We start from the raw sequence: 21,102 nt of genomic DNA on the forward strand, positions 1-21,102 counted from the left end.
TGCTATGGTCGAAACGAAATAAATAAATGAGTGGTGGTGCAGGAAAATAATGACAGGCCTACAGAACTTTTTAATAATTTACTTATTTTTCATATCATTACTTACTTATTTGTTTTTAAGTCTCATTTTTAGTTTAGATTTTTTATCGGTAGAACACGTGTTAATCTGGAAAAGGCGAATCTTTTGTCCAGTCGCTCCTGATGCGCCAACATATTTTCAAGGCAGCAGGAACAATGCAAAATTTTTGGGATTGAAAATGAAAACTCACCTTATGTTTTCCAGAGATCTTAATGCAGCGATATTGCTCGACAAAACTGCTCTATTATCATGAAAAAGAAGAGGAGGGGGGGGGGGGGGGGGGCAGGATCTTAATATATTTAGCGACTACCGTGGTTCGAGATAATATGCTTAAAGAGAGAAGAATTTTAAATATCAGCGATTGGAGGGCGAGTTAGAAAGATGTTCTTAAAGTGTAAGACATAAATCAAATCGTTTATTTCGAAATAGCACCAATTCTAAAGAAAGAGGAAGGAAAAAAATGGAATTAATTGTCAGACGACACGAAAAACTACCTATTGAGCAATGAAAAATAGGCGATTTTACGCACCTTGGACGTAAAATAAATAATGTGTACAACAGAATTTAAGATTGAAGGAGAGGAACAAATACTCATCATTCAAAAACGAGACGTTGCTTCCGTAGAGCAATTTTGATTGTTAACGAGACACTCATTTTGGAAATGGAATTGAAAAACTTCATGCTATTAATTTGTTCAAACCATACTGGTACTCTCAATGTTGCGCCTTCAATTTTGCGAGAGACCATCGACGCTACTGTCAAGTATACCTCACCTAGGGACTGATGACGTCATACGTCCACGTCCATTACGCAGTTGGTCGGTGACCAGCGGCTGTTGATTGGTTAACGGCTAACCTCCTCTGTTGTTTGACAATCGCCTCGTGCGTGGCTTTCGGTCACATTTTTGACTTTTTAGTTTTCCTTAGGCTGTATATTTCCTCAAAATGGTAAGAAACTTGTTAAAATCATTCTGAAAGCTATTATTTTAATCATAAATACTACCGTGATGTGTCTCGCCTCTATTTAACGCGGTGTAATCGAATTCAAAATTGGATGCAGCGATAGGCTGACACACTTCACAAGCAGGTTCAGCCTGCTAATTCTTTTAAATTTTGGAGGCATTGAGCCCTTTACCGTCTCTATTCATTAATTCTACCGGAATGTGCAACACAACCCCCTCGTTTATGACCCATGAAATCGGGGAACCCTAAACCCTTAATCACCGATTAATCTTCCGCATGCATGGTGGAATCGAGTAAGCAATGACCAGGTTGAGGGTGGCAGGAGAAATTCAGTTGTCATTGTAGAACTTCCTAGTTCCATCGAAATATCGTGAATAAGTGAATTCTCAGTAACAAAAGTAACCATCAAGAAAGTTATTAAACTAATATTATTATTAAGCATTGAATCAGTGAGGATTAAGTGATGAAAATCTCATATTTTGCGTCAGTCTTCCACCTGAACTTTGATGATACTGATTTCTGATGATCCTCTCTTTGATGTATGTACTGAATGAGGAACATTCTCTGTACGATAAACACTGGGTTTCTAATGCCTGGGAAACTCGGGGAGATTAAATGTATAGGTGGTTGAGGGGTGAATGCATGCGTGAGATATTGATTAGCTTGTGGTAGCTTCGTTGCTGAGCTGCCTCAGCGCTCTCTTCTGATAGTCTGTAAACCCGCTGTGAATTCCAGCGCATAGTTTGAGCTTCAATTGATACTTTGCGCTGATCTATTTTTGTTTTTGTGCCACTTGTGAAATGAACGAAATGGTCGGGGAGATGCTAAATCTAAGAATTTCAGAAAATCTGGGAAGTCAGGGAGAAAAAGAAAAAAATTTTGTTGGACTAAGACACCTTGTGACACCATCCAAATGTGTTAAAGTAGCTATGATGAAATAATTTTCAATCGCACGCTCGTATGATCTGCCATGATTATAAATTCTCGTTTCTGAGCTGTATAAAAGCAAGGTTTGTTAGGGTCATTCCATGTCAACTCAACCAGTGACTTTTCTGACGATCTTCGATTTTGATGAAACCTGGTGAGCGTAATGATCCGTACGATGGTATGAAAATCCCAAAATTTCAGCTCTCTGCAACCATTGGGCCCAGAGTAACGGGGGCTCAAAGATGGCAAAAAAACCCCAGGGCTGTGAACCCATTAAGTAATAGATTTGTTTTGTTAACTTTACCTAGAGCAGAAATTGAAGTTGTTCCAACTTCATAACCCACCCAAAGAATTTGTACATTTTGAAGCTTCCTGCTTCTCCCCAATTGAGCTATGATGAAACAATCTTCAATCGCACGCTCGTATGATCTTTAGTGATTATACTTTAGTCTCTGAGCCAAAACACTACTCAACATCAGTTTTAGGAGGGAAAAAAACCCGGATCAGTATCTGCTGCCAAGTAGACCATGAGTAATAAGACAAGAGTTTAGCAAAAAGACCATCTAGGTAATTCTTTGAAGAAACAGACACATAATCTTGCAGCTGAATCTAGACAGAGGAATTAATGATGATAAAACTATATTTTGCGTCAGTCTTCCACCTGATACACCCTTGATGATTTGTTCTATCTGACGATCCTCTTTACCAGTAGTTTCAGGGATGAAATTCTTTTCTAGCCAAGTGTATTAACTGAGCTATGATGAAACAATCTTCAATCGCACGCTCGTATGATCTTTAATGATTATACTCCTGTTTCTGAGCCAGGCAAACTTGAGGCAGGCAGAATCCAAAATTTTGCCATCAATAGCATCCTCATTGATATAATCTCCCAATGTTTAGTTCCAATTCTGAGTTTTTTTTATCATTTTTTTTTTTTTCCAGTTTTGTTGTTTGTGCATTGCAGTTTGTGGCTTTTTAATTTCTACGCTAATATCAATCATCGTGTTTCTGATTTTTTATGGGTCTTTATATTTATCTAATGATTTTTGTATTTTGTTTTTACAGGGTAAGCTGAAGTGTTATGAGTTGAGAAAGAAAGACAAGAAGGAGTTGGAGAAATTGCTCAATGACTTGAAAACAGAATTGAGTCAGCTCCGAGTGGCCAAAGTGACGGGTGGTGCTGCGTCAAAACTCTCTAAAATGTAAGTAAATCCTATCTAAAAGAACAGCAGTTTTTACTCTTACTGTGAACATAAAACGTAATTCTAATCAAAACAGAACACAGAATCTTGATGCTAATTAAGGAGATCGATTTTATTGCAGCTGACAATGAGTCACGGCTGGAGTAATAATGATAAGAACAAAAAAGGCTGTTGATACTTCATTTGTGTCATGAAATCTGTCAGCATATTATAATCTTGATTGAGGTAGAGATAGATGTCAAGGGACTTTGAAAATTGAAAGAAGTTTTTTCAGTGAAAACTTCATCGATAGAAGGAAAAAGATTTTATGAGAGCACCTACAGTGTGCGACAGTTCCGCCTAAAAAGACAGTGAAAAATGTAATGTGATTTCAAACATGAAAATGAAGTTACAGATTTTTTCTCCTTGGTCTACTATTTCGTTCAGTAAATCAGTTATGCTGGTCTCAGAATCGTGTTTTGATGCTAAGTTCTTGTAGTTCAGCTAAAAATACGAAGATCTCCTCGAGCAGCAACTACCTTTATTCAAAATTAACCAAGATATCGAGCTTTAAAAAAGTTCATTTACGGAGTCATCCACTGCGGTAGTGACACCCTTGCTTTCATCCGAGTTTCATGTTGAGTAACCAGTGCAAGTGTGTATTCCCCTTAACTGATGAAGCTAGGTGGAAGAAACCCAGAGTATCACTACAGCGATGGGTGACATCATAAAACGACTTTTTTAAAGCGCGATATCTCAGTTAATACTGAACGTAAAAAGTTGCTGTTTGGACGGATCTCATTATTTTTAGCTAAAGAATCAAGTATTATAACACGATTCTGTGACCAGCGCAACTGACCCATTCAACCAGAATGGATAATAAGTAAAATTGGTGTGAAGTAATCTCATCGAGTGAGAAATCTCACTATGCCATTGACTTTCTATGCTCTCGAGCGGATCCCAAAATCTTGCATTTATAGGTTCATTACTCCAATGACACAACTCTAATTTTTTCAACTGTTAGTCTTAATCAATTATTTTTGTGTTAACAGTAAGATCGTGCGCAAGTCCATTGCCAGGATTTTCATTGTCATGCACCAGAAACAGAAAGAGAACTTGAGGAAACTGTACAAGGTAAGTTAAATGCTAATTTGTTTGTGGCCACTCTGTTTTTAGATTATTTCAAAAGGATAGTAACTTAACATTTTAGTGGAAATCAAGCAATTAAGATTCTCAAAATGCTCAGAAGTGGCTCTAAATGTGTAAACTGATTCAGTATTCGAACAGTGAAAGCTCGCTAAGTTGGATTGTGTAGGGGCGGAAATAAAATTCGACTTACGTGGCATTTCGTCTTACCATAGTAGTTCAACTAACAAGGGGAACTTCCCAAGCTGCCGCCTCCGATCGGGCTGAAAAAATTCGTACGAACTCTTTGGATGAATTTATTTGACCCGTATTTTTTTGTTTTTTCCAATGCCCCCCAGAAACACCCCAAAAAAATTCTGGAAAGTTTTGCTTTGAGCGCTTGAGTGTATATACGCAGTATAGCAGTGCTCACCTACCGTCAAGTGGTGGCTCTGCGGTAGCGCGCTCGCCCAGTGATCCGACGGGCCCGGGTTCGATTCCCGGGCGCCGCGCCAAATTTTTACGACCGAATTTTATATTCTCACACATTTTCACATCGATTCCCATTTGATACATTAGAACTTAAAACATCAATTAATTTACAACCATCAACGATCAATAACTTCTTCAATTTGAAGTGTAGATTTTTTTGTGGGAGGGGGGGAGGGGTCACGCGCACGATATTCTCGCCAATCACTGTACTTTCACATTAGCAGACGACCCGCTCCGCCCTCTCACATCAACATATTTCTCCCGATCACCCGTATGCGTCATGATTTTTCCCATCATTATCCAGAAAATGATAATGAAAAATTACTTCGAACATTCAAATTAAAAATGCTACAATTTTTCATTATCATTTTCTGGATAATGATGGGAAAAATCATGACTCATACGGGTGATCGGGAGAAATATGTCGATGTGAGGGGGCGGAGCGGGTCGTCTGCTAATGTGAAAGTACAGTGATTGGCGAGAATATCGCGCGCGTGACCCCTCCCCCCTCCCACAAAAAAATCTACACTTCAAATTGAAGAAGTTATTGATCGTTGATGGTTGTAAATTAATTGATGTTTTAAGTTCTAATGTATCAAATGGGAATCGATGTGAAAATGTGTGAGAATATAAAATTCGGTCGTAAAAATTTGGCGCGGCGCCCGGGAATCGAACCCGGGCCCGCCGGATCACTGGGCGAGCGCGCTACCGCAGAGCCACCACTTGACGGTAGGAGAGCACTGCTATACTGCGTATATAGACTCAAGCGCTCAAAGCAAAACTTTCCGGAATTTTTTTGGGGTGTTTCTGGGGGGCATTGGAAAAAACAAAAAAATACGGGTCAAATAAATTCATCCAAAGAGTTCGTACGAATTTTTTCAGCCCGATCGGAGGCGGCAGCTTGGGAAGTTCCCCTTGTAAGCAAGTTTTAACTGTACTTAATGCTAGATGAGGCGCCTGGCAGTTTTTAAATGTTTCACAGCTGAAAGTAGAATGATGTAATTATGATCCCTTTTCTCTAAACTACTGATTCCCCTCAAGTGGCATAATTCTTGCAGATCAGTTGGTAGGTGGAAACTGTTAGGGGTCGTCCAAATTACGTAAGGCTTTTAGGGGGGGGGGGTCCTCTTACAGCCTTATGGTGCCTTACAAGGAGGGGGGGGGTAGGGCTGAGCCTTACGTAAGCTTTCCAGCCTATATTTGAAGAAAATGCAAAAATCCATTTTTTGTCAGGTTGATAATGAAATTCAAGATGAAATAGATAATATAACCGATTGCTGAACGATCAGTCCAGGCTCCTGTCATTTCTCTTGATTCCCACTTCTCCACTCCGCGGGACGATGAGTAGTGACTTCATTCTTGTGTCAACTTTATACTTTCAACCATTCCAAAGATAAAAAAATCTTCAATTTTGCCCCACGTGTTTTTGTTTATCGAACTAATTGTTTCATTAATATTTCTTATGAACTTACTTTAAAAATTTAGTTTCACTGATAAAAATATTGGCCCTAAAGTGTCATTGTTTTTCAAAAAGAACACGTAATGCTTAGATCTGCGATAATGCACAAAAAAAGGGGCGTCAGTCGAGCCTAACGTAATTTTTAGAGGGGGGGGGGATATGGGATGCCTTACAGTGCCTTACGAGGAGGGAGGAGGGGTCTGAGAATGGGGAAAAGGTGCCTTACATAATTAATGGATGGCCCCTTAATGTGTGACCTGCGATCCATGGGAGAGGGGTGTTCAGTTCTGTGGAACCAATTATCGTGACAAGCTCTCTTTGTCAAATTGGATAAAATGAATAAAAAGTAAGTTCTTAGTGGAAAATTTTCTCCAGCGTCAGAAGTTGTAAGTTGCAAGCAGTATAGTTCACTTTAGTACCATCAGGGTTCACGCATGAAATTCATATGCTCTAAGGGAGAGGATGGCCAAGGAGAGCGTTAGACCGTTTTGTTTTCACGTTTTAGAAGATAGAGACCTACATGATGAAATGACGGTGAAACTGCAAAAATGCTTATCGTGATTATGGTGTTTCAAAATCTCCGCTACTATTTTATGTTTTAAAAATAGACGAAACCAGCATCATGACTTGGGGTTTTCACACAACGCTCATTTTTTTATTGTTGAATTTCCAGAAAATTACGTTCGGTAGTTTTCTATGCAGAAGATGAAGTATGACAGGACGTCAGCAACGCCCGAAACAGAGATACGCATTTCTGCAGTTTTACCATCAAAAAGCTCAATGAGAGGGAGAAAGGGAAACTCCCCAAAAACGTCCTTTCTTTACATACTACACGAAACTACATTTTAATTTAATTGAGTCGGTTTCTGTTCGACAGGCGTAAGTCCAAAAAATCATGAGCCTTGGCTTACGTTGATCTCACTTGACGCTAAGGCTCATGAGTTTTTGGACTTACGCCCGGCCTGGCTAGCAGAAACCGATTCAATTCTGGGCTAAGAACTTGATAGTTGAAACTTTGAGTGTGCAGCTTTTTTAAACTTGAATCATAACTGGTGGTCAGTTAAAAAATTACGAGTTTTTGTTTCCAAATGCTAGCAAAACATAGCGCTCCGCAGCGTTACCAATATTTCAATTTTGTATTTTTTCCATCTTTTTCATTACTTTCTCTTTTCCAGAACAAAAAATACAAGCCCCTGGATTTGCGACCAAAGAAGACCCGCGCCATCCGTCGACGACTCAGCAAGAGGGAAACTAATGCTAAGACCCTAAAACAGATCCGAAAGACGTCCATCTTTCCTCCCAGGAAATTCGCCCTAAAAGCCTAGATTAAGTACCTCTTTCTCATTTTTGTTTCTATTTTTTAAGAAAAATACAGTTTTTCCACTCAAAAGGATGTTATCACTTTTTTTCCATCCAATTATCTCAGCCCCCTTGTTCATCCAAACGCTCGTTGAGGAACGAAACAGGAAGGCTGACAAACACACCAAAAACGTTTTCATGGGATTTGTCCCAAGTTTGAATCGCAGGAATGAAACTTCTGGGATTTTTCCCAGTTACCATCTCCACGGGACGAGGCTCATACGGTCCTGCGACTAGTTTGCGCGGGAAGATGAAGTAGATAAAGTCGAGTATGTAACTGGGATTAAAATAACAATTGCACTCAATTGACAATTAGACACATTATTTTAACTAAACAAACCTGAACAATGGAGTATTCAACAAAGTATCGCACAATTCGTTTACACTTCTTCTTCCTCTCCCAGTGGGTCCTAGGAGTAAAAGGACCATACTTTGTACTGGGAAAAATATTGATTAACTCAATATTTTCCCCAACTTTGTAAGTGGGATTTTCCCCTGGGACAAATCTCGTGAAAAGGCCCGTGGAGACAAGGCCCTAAGCTGATGAAGCCCCTCTAACAGATCTTTATTTTTATAGATCAGCTCAGAAAGGTCAACCTCTTGAAGTCTGTCTGTAGTATGGTATTGTGTAAGATAGAAACTCCTATTTCTTCATTTGTATTTGTGAATTTTAAGCAATCAAAAATCTAGCTTCTCAGTTGTGACGAATACTCCAATTTTTCCAAAGTTAATTACGTTCAAAAAGTTACTTAACATCACACTCATACGGAGTGCATTCAATGGAGAATGACCTTTAGATGAAAACATTTAATCGGAATCCCCTGTGTGAGCACAATGCAGCCGCGATTCAATTTTAATTTGATAACTAATAATCAGTGATTGCCAAGTACTCCTCAACTTTAACTCGTACATGGCATTACTGGGCGACTCATTTTTTAAATCTTACGATGTAGATGGACTTCTTTTGCATGCTTACATCCAATTACGCTCTCTGGAAAACAGCCAATATTGCTATATTTGTAATTCCCATCGTAGGAACATTAAATTTACTTTGATAGTGCTCTATGGATCAAATTTCCTACTTATATTTTTTAATTGTACAGCACATAATGGATTTTTCACAGGCAAATAATCAAACTAAGCTTTTTGAAAAGTCAAAGTTTGCCGGTTAACCAAATTTTTCATGTTTTGATTGACTCAATTCTTTAAGGTTTCAAACTGCAAACATAGTAAATATTTTTCATTTCATGAAACAATGCAAAATTTTAACATAAATGCTCACTCAAGTGCTGTTGATAGTTGGAGCGGCCCTATTATGGGCTTTAATTAAATTAGGAATTCTCTTTTATTTCTTCGAAGCATTGAACCCTGAACCTTGGAAATCCAACAAAAACTTCTTAATTTTAATTTGAATGAAAATATTTGACTGTTAGCCTTTGTAACTTGAGCAAATCTAATTTTATCATTCCTAGAAAAAAAGCTTGAACTGTTAATTAGCTAGCTATAGGTTGGACAAGGTTGGGAACAAAAAAGTAGGGAAGACTTCCTTGCACATTTCGTTTACTTCAAATGGTAAAAAAGTAAAAAATCTACAATATCCAAGCTAATATTTCAATGATAATAATATGTAGCTAATATTTTAGGGTGTGAAATATTCCTCCTGGCAGTTTGAAATTTCAGGAAAATCATACACCAATATCCTGAGATGGTAAAATCAAAGGTCGTATTTAATGTTCGAGCTTGACAATCGTGGTCCGCGCGGTAACTTCTGTTTCTTCTTCACCTTCTTGATTTGATTTTCGCTAAAATTTGATGGAACGTACTTCTTTGCTGGTTTCTTGTAGTACGGGTTTATGAAGTCTGGTTTCCGATCGGTAATGTTTAATTCTTGACTGACCTGTAGAACAAAGTGGTCTTAGGTTGGTAAAATAGTTGATTAGATGGTAAATTGGACTGGCAAAAAGGACCTATTATTTCTTGCACGTAGAATGTTTCTATGCATAGACATACAATAATAGTTCCTTTTCTGATAGCAAAATGCACTTCTCTTAAACCTCCTATGACAATTCTGTTGGACTGAGGTTAAATAAGAGCCATAATCTAAACGATAGACAATGTGGCAGCTCCTATTTTCAGAAGCAAGGAAGACATTTGATCAGCAGACAGTTTAGCCCTGATGAAAAATGATCAACAATTTTTATTGACAGAAAAATAGGTACTCCCTACATTAAGAAACATTTCTATATAAGAGACATTAAAATTGATTTTCAAGAATTTTCTTAAAAAAAAGGATGGCTTCTAAATTCCGTTCAGTTTACATTTTGATTGGAGGATTCCTCTTGAACTCATCAAAATGATAAAGTAGAAATATGTTGAGGAATTTTCACAAAAATAAATTTAAAAAAAAGGATGATGAAGGAACTGGACCAAAATTCGCCTGCATTACCTTTCTCCTAATTTTCTCTCGTGTTTTACTTTTCTAACAGGGAACCAACAACCTGATACCTTTCAACATTCTGTGTATATAAATCTTGGTTGTGCTGGAAAATTTTCACAAAATTTTAAGTTCGAGGGTTGCTAAGTTCCCTGTTTAAAGAATGAACCATTATAAAAAATCAGGAGACTTCTTTTTTTAAAAACCCAATCCAAGTACAACTGGTTTCTGTAACGGAACATCTGAAATAAAAAAAGGAGCCAAAATTTTAGAATTGCTTACTAGATCTATTAAGGTGGTTGTGATTCGGTCTAAAAGTTCTGTTTGATTGCTAAATCTAACGCTCCATTCGTAAAGCACCTTCCATTCATGACTGTCTTTCAACACTGCGTGAGATATCTCAGGAAAATGTAGCAGTAGTTCACCAAACAAGGCTGTGTTTTCAAGTATGTTGGAGAGAGCTGAAAAAAAAAAAAATTGAATGAGAGCATCAAATAAAGAGTCTTCCTCATTGGAGACTGTTGAAATAATAACTCTGAAAAAAAAATTTTCTCTCTCTTTTCCTATTTTCTTTTATCACCTCTTCCGTCAATGTGGATTTTCTTGTAGTGATAATGGACCACCGGCATTTTTTTCATTTAAACTATAAGCTCTCAATTTCATCCATATAGTTTTACCTTCTGCCACACACAGACTACGCTTTTATGGTCAAGGATAGTTATACTAAATCAAAACTCTGTCTAATTTATATGATAGGCAGACAAAGACACACCTTCTCTAGTTTCTTGACTTTCTGGAAAACTGGTCAACCCTGGCACATACCCAGAACTTTCTACTATGGATCGACTTGATTTGAGCACCTGCAAAAAGGAAACAACCAAAGATGAGGGTCATTTCAGTTACTTAAACTGAAAATATTTCTTTCGGAAAAGACACTAATAAGTTGACTTCCGAATTCAGGGGCAGACCGGGACCATACAAGTGAGGTGTGCAGGGTTCTTTGGTTGTACGATCATAAGTACTGAGACAGCCAAAACTCTAGGCTTTCACTGCGTAAGAAAAGTCCAACTTGACCAGAGACAAAACTGCTAAAATCGAACGAGGAAAACATGAAGGGAGAGACATAAAACCATCCAAGCAAGATGTGAAGCGACAAATTTGAGAAAATGCTTCAATATAGTTGTTTCTTTCCACAGACAATTCAATTTTTCCATGTTGCCGTCTTTTTTTTCTGACAAAAAGATAAAACACAATGATAAAAAATTGCAATAAATTCAGTGCCAATCATGATAAACATCTACTAAGTAATAATTTGGCTCAATGTGAAGCACGCATGATGCACCAGATTCAGGTTACTATTAGCTTAAAAGAACAGTTTCGAGTAAAAAGCAGTAAAATTCAGAAAAGCAGGGGAAAGGCATGACCTGACACTCAGTAGAAGTTCCGACAGGAGTAGTCGTTCATTTACAGCATTACCCTTTGATACGGAAGTATGCTTGATACAACCTAGGTGCCGAATTGGTCCATGACAAGATCAACTGAATTTTTAGCGTCTAATGGAAACTTATGATTCCAAGACTCAACTAAAGTGTGAGAGAAATTGATTGATACCTTGAAAATACTTTCAGCTGCAGTGGCAATCATGAGATTCTGCCGTTTCTCACCAGCCAAAGTTCTGATCCGCTTCACTGCCTCTAGCTGCTTGACTCGTTGTTGAATGAACAATCTCTTAACTGAAACTTGAAATAAGGAAAGTACAGTGGAACAAAGATCAGCTACCTTAACATTTCAAGTGAGTGATGATAATGTGACAGTCTTTAAAATACTTTCGGATTTATTGTTTGAGAAAAAGGATACATAGCTCTTCTGCTTGCTTTGAGTCGGAGACATCGTTTAAAGCCCCTGAACGAAATAAAGAAGATAAAAGGAGGAAATTGATCACCGCGAGAGGACCGTAAAATTTTTGTGACATCTCATTCGGGTTCTCATGAAGTTCCGATCTTCGCTGCTTTTTCAATGCTTTCGGTGGTAAATCTACCTTGGCTTTCGGTAGTTGAGCACGAGCGGTTTGGGCTGCTTATTATTGACTCATGTCCTCGTCTTCAAATCTCCCTAGACTTTAAAACTGTACAAGCTGTGAAAATTCTCGCGCAGACTATTCTGAAGCCTCGAAAAGTCAAATTTTAATAAATAAGCTACTCAAAGTTACGTGAAATGCCGGTATAAACAAAAGTAGTAGGTATTGATAAAAGTCGACTTGTGATAAGAAAACTAACCTGCAAATGCCTGCGATCGGTTGCCAACTTGATGTTTTCGGTTCCGTTTGTTTCAATGCAGCACAGCAACCAGTATAATATGACTTAAATTTTAATGACTTATGCACTTCTTTATCACTGTAGAAGAGCTTCACTTTTGTTCTTGGAGCTTTTGGGAATTTTTTAACGTTTAAATATGTTACCAACCTCCCTCGTTTCTCGTCGATGACTTGGCAGCGTTGCGCAGCTATCAGGCTAATCGTATTATCTTTTATCAAGGAGTTTTCTGTTCTTATCATAAGACCATTGTTTACTTCCCACCGGGCACCGATTCTCCTCAAGTCCTCTCCAATTTTCATATTCCCGAATCATTGTCCCGTAATATCATATCCGCCTTTGTCAGAGGTGTGTCTTTCGAATTAGGAATTCGTTTTTATCTTGCATAACGTCCCCCCTCATTGTGTTTGATTTCGAGTGATATAAAGAGTCGTGTATGCACAATGCATTCACAATCACAACCAAGTTAAGTGATTCCCTTCTACCTGCGGGGATCTAAACCTCAAATCGAGTTCTCGATAATTACCACTGTCCTTGAGCTGAATAATTTGTGCTTGTTAACAGCTCATTATCTCTCAGTTCCATGAATGGGCAAAGTTACTGGCTAACTTCCTGTTATCTCATTAAAGTATAGACATTTTACGACCCAGTGAAACTTTTTGCTCATCAATTCTGAAGCTTTTATTAATAATTCTTTACTACAGTATTCCTCCAGAATGGTGCTCCGTGTCAATCACATTTTTAAACATTTGAACTCTCAAACCATCACGCAGATTGCTTTGCCATCCCTCGTCACGAGTGAGCCCCTGCCACCGAGAAATGGGAAACGTTACTTCTCCTGTGGAGCGGCCATGAGGAAACGATATGTCCAATTCGCAAAGCACAAAGGCGGGCGCATGAAATTGGGTGTTCAGCTGGGCGATACCGACTCTGACATCATTGAAATCAGCTCTCTGGATGCCGGAACCCCGAACACTCTCCTTGATTTTCTCAACCTGACATCGGACAGGCGCAAAGTGGTCAATCGGTGAGCTGTCACCCTTGCAATTAACTTCAACTTATTCGAATGTCCAATGGAAATGCCAATATTTCAGTTCAGAGTTAATATCAATGAGTAAAAGCCTCCAGTCCTTGCAGAGTCAGTGAGCCTGTATGAATTTCCATCTCAGTCTGTCCACTCTCATTGCCTTTATTGCTGAAATCCCAGAAAATCTGGGATACTTTTTCTTGAAACTTTTTATCATGATTGCGGGAGAAATTTTTTTCTTCAGATGTGTGTAACTTTAAGAGGCCTTACTGTTATGTATTGTACCCTGAATTTACTAGATCGGAACGCCTTAAAACATCATAGGAAACTATTGGCTATGTTGTATGGTTTATTTTTCAGAATTAATGATAATGATCTCCACGACCTCTCTAATTTTTTACTTTTGGTTTTTCAGGGTGGTAGCCGAGGCCAAGTCTGTTGTCAATCCTAAGAACGTGTATTTTTACCCTCCGATTACAAATCCAGATAAAGTTATTTGCGTCGGTCTCAATTACAAAGGTCACTGCGACGAACAGAACAAACCGTATCCTCAGGAGCCCTTTTTCTTCTCAAAGTTCCCGAGCACAATTGTAGGACCTAATGATGAAGTGATTCATCCTCCAAATTCGAAAGTAAGTATCCAATCAGGTTTCTTGATTTTATTCCCGAAGGCTCAGTAGAAAAGGTCAGAGCCACCAAGTTTCAATTGAATGACAGTACCTACCGCAAACTTGTCCAGACAGTTTATTTAAGTAATCTCCCAAAAACGGTTGGAAATTTATCAAAGTTTTTGAGTCGTCCTCCGTGATTCGGTAGGAATTCCCTGCAATTTTAAGTCATGTCCATGACCATTTCCATTTTGATGAAACTTGGCAACGTATTGCGATGCAATAAGGCCCCTCGGACTATGCCCCCTTAATTGAAAAAACTAAATCAAAGGCAGTCGAGGAAACTTAAGCAAATCATCAAAAATTTGCGAAGTTCCAATTATTAGTTTATGCGAAAACTGTATTCATGTCACCTTTCATAAGCTGGAAAGTTTCAACCATCCGTAGGAGAGGTGATCTTGCCTTGGTTTGGAAAAATTAAAAATTGAGCTCATGGCTTGCTGTCTACTTACAGGAGTGCCTAAATAACAAGCATCTTTAGTGAAAAGAAGTTGAACCAAGTGGAAGTTATACTCGTTAGATTTGCGATTCAAACATTCAGCTGCAAGGTGTATCGGAGTTTCAATCGGCTGAGATCGAGGCCCAAAAAAGTTGAACTGGGCCCTCTACTAGCACAAGTATTGCCTAGTTGTGCAATAAAATTTAGATATTTTGCATGGGGTATTGATGGCTCAAAAAGTATTAAAGCTGTTCAGAACATGTTTTGCCTCATGTTTTTTATTGTTTTGTGAACAACTCACCTTTCGAATTTTTAATCCAACGTAAGAGTAGGTAGTTGTAACAATGCCATTAATATATTTTATCTGGTACAAGGCCTTAGACTGGGAGGTGGAACTTGCTGTAATCATTGGTAAAACTGCAAGATGTGTTTTGAAAAATGATGCGATGGACTACGTTTTTGGATTCACAGTAGCTCAAGATATTTCAGCGAGAGATTGGCAGAAACATAAAAATAACGGTCAATGGCTGATCGGTAAGTTCTGTGCATTGATCTTCACAAAATATTCATGTTATTTTCAAACCTTCTTCTTTGAGAGATGAGGAACCTAAACCTATCCTCTGCTACAATATATCTAAACGCACTTATGCAAAAGAAGTCCATCAACAATTGGATTGCATTTTGCAAAAAGGAACCACAAGTATTCCAATGTCGCTGAGATTGTGCAACTTTTTTTAACTTGCAAATATGAATTGATAATCTAAAAAAGTTTTACCGTTACTCCCAAAAACTATAAATTCAATACAAAAATCACCTACGTAAATTTAATTTTTTGTAACGTTTCAGTAATATTATCTCAAGGTATGTAAGTCGCACAATCCCAGCGACATTAGAATGCTCCTGGTTCCTTTCTGCCAAATGCAATCCAATTTATAATTAAAGAAAGAACAAACTTGCTCAGGGGTTGGATTGGACTTAAGGACGAGACCTTTCAAAAACACCTCAAATACGGACAAGTTCTCACTGGGTAGATGATTAAGAGTCGATTTGACCATACATGACATTATTCTAAGCTGTTACAATTTTCAACCAAAGTTGGGGCCAAAATACCCTCTTTAATGGGACACATCCTTTAGAGAAAAGGCACTTAAACTAGTTTACGATCTCTCGAATCGCATTGGCTGGAGTTGCTGAGCAAATGAGTGAAATTCCTTGACTTTGCCCATGAATTTTCTGACTGTTTCAGGCAACCCTAAACTCGAGGACGCTGTAGGTTTTTCAGACTGTCAGAAACTCTGAAGGAACTAAGTAGAAATGAATTAAATAAAAAAGAACTACATGTAGGTGCACCGTTGCGTGCTTTATGGTTTCTTTTTATTCAATTAATTTGTGCACAGTTTTTCCAGCTTGAATATGCCCAATTTATGTTCAAGTACAACTGTAAATGGAGGCCCAAGGATTAGATACAGGGTTTTTATTGAGATGATACGTCCCGAGTTTTTGGCGTCATTGAACTGGCATGCAATAAATCACATTTGTTAAGTCAAAAATCAAGGCAAAACTTCGACCTCCTAGCCAAAAAACAAACAATAGCCCCTTTCCATGAATCCAAAGGATCATTCCCATTAAAAAAAAAAATTCTAATTTTAGAGAAATAAAAAGAGGATTTGGCTTAAAAAATCGTTGCCCTCGACATATCAATTGCTATTTCGAAGGCAGGGTTCTTTTCATAGCCAAATCTCGTTTAAATTTTTCTGAAAATTAAATTTTTTTAACAACAATGATTTTCTGGACTCAAACACAGGGACTATTGTCCTCTTTTTTAGTAAAAAGTCAAAATCTGCCTAGATTTTTGACGAAATCAATTCAATACATCAAATGTCAGTTTCAAGGTGTCTACTGTAAAGAAAAAGTATGAATATACTGAAAAAGCACGGATTTCGGACGGCCGGTACGGATTTTCTGTTTTAAGGTACGGAAATTCGATATTTTCGTGGGAAACTCTAAAAAGTAGCCTTGAGGGTATACTATTTCCATTTACAAAGGTCCCGGTTCGATTCCTTCCCCGTGTTTTTCGGTTTATTCCTGTGTAATTCCATTATTCCACTTTCCCAATCCGAATGCAGTTAAAAATGCATGTGAGGCGAGGACAATGTAAGGAAAAGGTACCTAAGGAAAAAGCAAGGATTTTTAAGAATGGCCAAAAAAATGAATTCAGGTAAGGAAAAAGCAAGGGAAAAGTACTGAAAAAGTAAGGATCTTGAATTCCAGAATTGACAGGGTACCAATAGACACCCCGAGTTTGACCACAACTTGAATCTGGGACAAATCACCTCAACTCCAGCAGGCGGATTATTTAAATTTTGTGTTTGTCGGGTGGACATAGATGACATAGGTTAAATGGCAGAGCGTGATTGGTTGGCTATGTCTTATTGCTACTTTGTCGTGCCTTCGTCAGGTGGAATGGACAACATACTGTCGGAAACTCAAGAGGTGCCTTTAGCTTGTCGTGTGTTCCAACTGACAAAGACAAGACAAATCAGCGATAAGACACAGCCGTCCAATCACGCTCCGTCAATTAACCTATGTCACCTAAGTCCACTCGACAAACAAAAAATTTCAATTATCAGTCCTCAGCCCGAGAGACTCATGTATTTTCGATCCAAAACTTGGTCTAGCTTAGATTCTATAACTTACAAAAGAAACACCCTGATTAATTCTTTCACTGTCATTACAGCCAAAAGCATGGATACATTTTGCCCTTTGGGACCAGGTATCGTGACCAAGGAAAGTCTACGAGATGTCTACAATTTACAGTTGAAATGTGCAATTAATGGCGTGGAAAAACAGAACGGATTCACCAATGATTTTGTACACAACATCGATGATGTTGTAGCCTTCTTATCACAGTGAGTTAAATTTTCGATGTTTTTTTGTTTACTTTTCTTGTTCGGTTATGAAGATTCTCTTTTAATAATGCAATAAATCATTTCAGAAGTATGCCATATTTTTTGCAGTACTCTGCATCTATCTTCTTGAAAAGCCCCATAACTCCACTTGAATGCCATTTTCGACACAAAAATTCCAAAAACACCCCTCTCGTCTCAGTGACACGTGAACAAGTTTTTTCAGAATTTCATTAAAATCCATGTCAACTGTAGAAATTGGGATACTTCTAGGTGTAAAAGACATCTTCATATGAGGTGTTCTTTCAATTGATACATGATTTTCCCACTAAGTTTTCCGGGTTCCACAATTTAGGCATGTAATTTTTCTGTCTTTCTATATGTCGGTTCTTTCGACTTTCAAACCAGATTTTCAATTCTTAATGGTTTTTTCAATTTCCTGAATTTAACTTGTATTCCTACAGATTTCTTCGATTTCACTTGTAATGTAAACCAGTTAATTACTCTTCACAGTCTCAATTGGACAAATTTCTGTTAAACGGAACCAGGCATAACATTGAGTTCCTTTTGAGGATTTGGAGTCTCGGATAGCGCATTCTGTCAAATGGAACTAAGCGCCTTGGAGAAGCATTGTGAGTATAGGACGGAACAAGCATTGCGTTCCGCAATACCCGCCAATCCAAGCCTCCCTCTCCCTTCCTCCCCATATGGCACTTAGTTCTGTTTGATAGAAATATGTCCAATTGAAGCTAGCAAAATAAGTAAAATCTTGTAGTGTTTTAAAATCTTAGTGAAACCAGTATTTCTCTTTGATAATTTTATGAAAAATGTGTTAAGACTAAAGCGGTCCATAAATGTCTTTGTGAATTTGTTCAATTGTAAATTTACAAAAATAGGAAGAAGTTTCAAATAGATTTTCATTGACTGAATGAATAGACTGCACAGCCTCATCAGTATTCGAAAAGAGATTGCATTTTTTCGAAATTATGGATTCAATTGGTCCCTAATTTTGGTTCTTCTGCATGAAGACATCGCGGCTTTTCACAATTCATCCAAAGATTCAAAAGCACATATCTGCACATGCAGGTTTACCCTCAAAAATCGATGGCCAAATTGCTAAACCACATATCGCTGTTTGTGATATGGCAGACTTCCCGTCATACTTTATGTTTTCTTTGAAAAACCAGTCAACGTAACTTCTTGAAAACTTCCTTAATTTGTTTGCTCCGTCAGCAGAATATTCTGTATAAATTTCAAAGCATTAAGTTAGCATGTTTCTCTCGGCAAAAATAAAATTGGAGTAGAAATTTTGAAACACCGCAATGGAGGTACCTCGTTTCGCACTTTGGCCATCGATACTGAAGGTACATAGCGTGATCAAAGTGTCATCATCCCAGCTCTGTGGGAATTTTTGTGTTGATTTCTTCATCTCAGTGTCTGATTATATCACATCACATTTTTCTTTTTCAGTTGTTTCACTCTCCTTCCTGGTGACGTTATCCTAACTGGCACGCCCTCGGGTGTTGGTGTGTTTCGAAACCCTAGAGAATTCCTACAGGTAAAATCCAAAATGAATCTTTCAATTTGAGAAAGTCTTTTTGTTACAATTTTATTGAAGATGAAGAAACGTCGCAAGAATGGGAAATCTTATTGCACTCTTTTAAAAAATTACGAATAATGCACTGTTCAAACAATTGCAAGTTGGACCGCACTTTCGAAAATGAGCCCAATCTCGGTAACAATGCATCTGGTCTCAATTTTTTCATCAAGATATTGGATCTCATAAATTTGTTTGTGCATATCCCTTCTTTTTCATAGATGCTATTTAGTTTCATTCTCAAAGGAATTCTGAATTTAGTACCCGCTCTTGGGCAGAGTTTGACAAAACTGAAGTGCATTTTGCCCGAAAGTCTTTAAAAAGAGTACAAAGAGTAAAAGTAAAGAGTAAAAGAGAGATGTGATATATAGAGGTACATCTTAGATAATTTTCTTTGGTGCATTTCTACCGGGTATTGGCTCAGCACTTACCTCTCGCATATTAGCAAAAATAGCAAGGGGTATATTTAGGTCATTAGTTGGAGCAAAAATGTCGTAGGTAATATCACGATGCCTAAAGGAACAAAATGCGTATCTTAAATTGCGACGTCATAAGTTTCCACTGATGTTTCATTTTTTTGAAAGGAAAGCAAACCAACAGTTTTTTTTAAAAAATAAAGCATTTTCTCCACCAGGGTGTCTACTAAAACAGGCCGGCCAAAATTCAGTACTTTTACAGTATTTTAGTACATTCCCGAGAAATTCAGTACTTCCTCGACAGAAAAATTCAGTTCTTTTTCAGTATCTCCAATTGAAGAAATTCGAGAAAATTCAAAAATTTGAATTTCTAGCTCAAAATGCGACAAAAATGACAATAAAATTAAAACAATTCCTCACCCTCCTGCGGAATTTACGCACTTTTTTAGTACTTCCGGACCGCCCTTAAAAAATCAGTACTACTATTTCCAGACTTTCCAGAAATTCTGGACTTGGGAGACACCCTTTCCACACTTCCTAAAGAGAACCGCACAAAGTTGCTAGGAGGCATTTTCATTAATTTTCCTGGAAGAGAATAAAACACTATTGGAGATTTCAATCCTTTGCAATTTAGACGCAAATTTTTCGTATTCGGGTGTCAAGTTTTGGAAAAATTGAACCATTCTTCTCCTCAATATGCTGCATAAAAATCTTGCTGCTCTGTTTCAAGAGGTAACCAACGGCTAACTCAAAAACTACAAATGTTCAAAAATTTCTGATCCTGTTCCATTTTCTGAAAGGAAAACTTTTCGTTCTTTATATTCTCTAGATAGTTTTTGTGAGTATTTTTGAATGAGTGAAGAGAAAATTTCAAAAAACTTCTAGAAAAACCGGAATAGTTCTCTTATGAAAACATAAAACTTAAGAACGGATTTCTGAGAATACGTCTGGAAATACCAATCTCTGATCATGCGAGACAGGTGCAAATTATCAATCGAGCTTAAGGAATTAGAGATGCTACGGAAACAAGTGACCTCAGAGAAAGCCTGGGATGTTGAAAACTGTACCAATAAAAACAAAAACGTTGCTAAAACTCTTTTGCCCGGTGGGCATTTACTACGCAGCATAGTCCAGCACAATTACTTTAAAACTAAATTAGACGTACTTATGCTAAAAAGAACTTTGTGCCACGCAAAGTAAGTGTGTATGTAGTTCCTCCCAGTATAAATACGTCCATTTTGAATGACATTTCCTGCTCATAGCAACATTCTCAAGTAAGATAGCTATCAAACTATTAGGAACATAATTATTATTCTCACATTGAGCTTTGCTTTTATTCTGTTCCAGCCTGGAGATGTACTAGAGAGTGAAATTTCTGAAATAGGTAAACTAAGCAATAAAATCGTGGCGTTCAGTAAGAACTGATTTAAGTTGATACCTATGTAAAAAAGAATCAAATGTACTTATGTTAAAATAGAAATTTGCTACCTGATTAACATTGTAAGTGTTTTTATAAAGTATAGTGTATCAATAAATTTAATTTCAATAAAGATTTTTTTCACTGATTTAGTCCAGTATTGTTTCTTCTTGATAAAATTTCTTCTTGTAAGACAAGACTACTCTGCAACCAATGCCACAAAAAAAATGTCCTACTTTTTTTCACAAAAATTGATTCATTTTCATTTTTGCAAAAAGTTAATTGTGTCATGTCTGTTATTTA

The 21,102-nt window shown here is 37.6% G+C and overlaps 3 protein-coding genes across 3 annotated transcripts; 2 read left to right on the forward strand and 1 right to left on the reverse strand.

The window, feature by feature from the left end:
- The first annotated feature begins 879 nt into the window (after nucleotides 1–879).
- Nucleotides 880–7,614, forward strand: RpL35 (Ribosomal protein L35). Its single transcript, XM_019056055.2, has 4 exons — nucleotides 880–1,025; nucleotides 3,033–3,169; nucleotides 4,201–4,282; nucleotides 7,400–7,614. The coding sequence occupies exons 1-4, from the start codon at nucleotides 1,023–1,025 to the stop codon at nucleotides 7,547–7,549; spliced, it is 372 nt and encodes a 123-aa protein (XP_018911600.1). The 5' UTR covers nucleotides 880–1,022; the 3' UTR covers nucleotides 7,550–7,614.
- A 1,512-nt stretch (nucleotides 7,615–9,126) lies between these two features.
- Nucleotides 9,127–12,308, reverse strand: LOC109040216 (coiled-coil domain-containing protein 134). The gene is made up of 5 exons (XM_019056035.2): nucleotides 11,875–12,308; nucleotides 11,629–11,750; nucleotides 10,790–10,877; nucleotides 10,300–10,478; nucleotides 9,127–9,480 (listed from the first exon to the last, which is right to left on the reverse strand). The coding sequence occupies exons 1-5, from the start codon at nucleotides 11,987–11,989 to the stop codon at nucleotides 9,298–9,300; spliced, it is 687 nt and encodes a 228-aa protein (XP_018911580.1). The 5' UTR covers nucleotides 11,990–12,308; the 3' UTR covers nucleotides 9,127–9,297.
- Nucleotides 12,309–12,574: 266 nt separating this feature from the next.
- Nucleotides 12,575–20,951, forward strand: LOC109040215 (oxaloacetate tautomerase FAHD2A, mitochondrial). The gene is made up of 6 exons (XM_019056034.2): nucleotides 12,575–13,356; nucleotides 13,772–13,988; nucleotides 14,838–14,997; nucleotides 17,201–17,372; nucleotides 18,840–18,927; nucleotides 20,730–20,951. Exons 1-6 carry the CDS (start codon nucleotides 13,046–13,048, stop codon nucleotides 20,805–20,807), a joined length of 1,026 nt encoding a protein of 341 aa, XP_018911579.2. The 5' UTR covers nucleotides 12,575–13,045; the 3' UTR covers nucleotides 20,808–20,951.
- Nucleotides 20,952–21,102: the final 151 nt, after the last annotated feature.

This window comes from Bemisia tabaci, chromosome 9 (genome assembly GCF_918797505.1).
Source record: "Bemisia tabaci chromosome 9, PGI_BMITA_v3".
NCBI classification, from domain to species: domain Eukaryota; kingdom Metazoa; phylum Arthropoda; class Insecta; order Hemiptera; family Aleyrodidae; genus Bemisia; species Bemisia tabaci.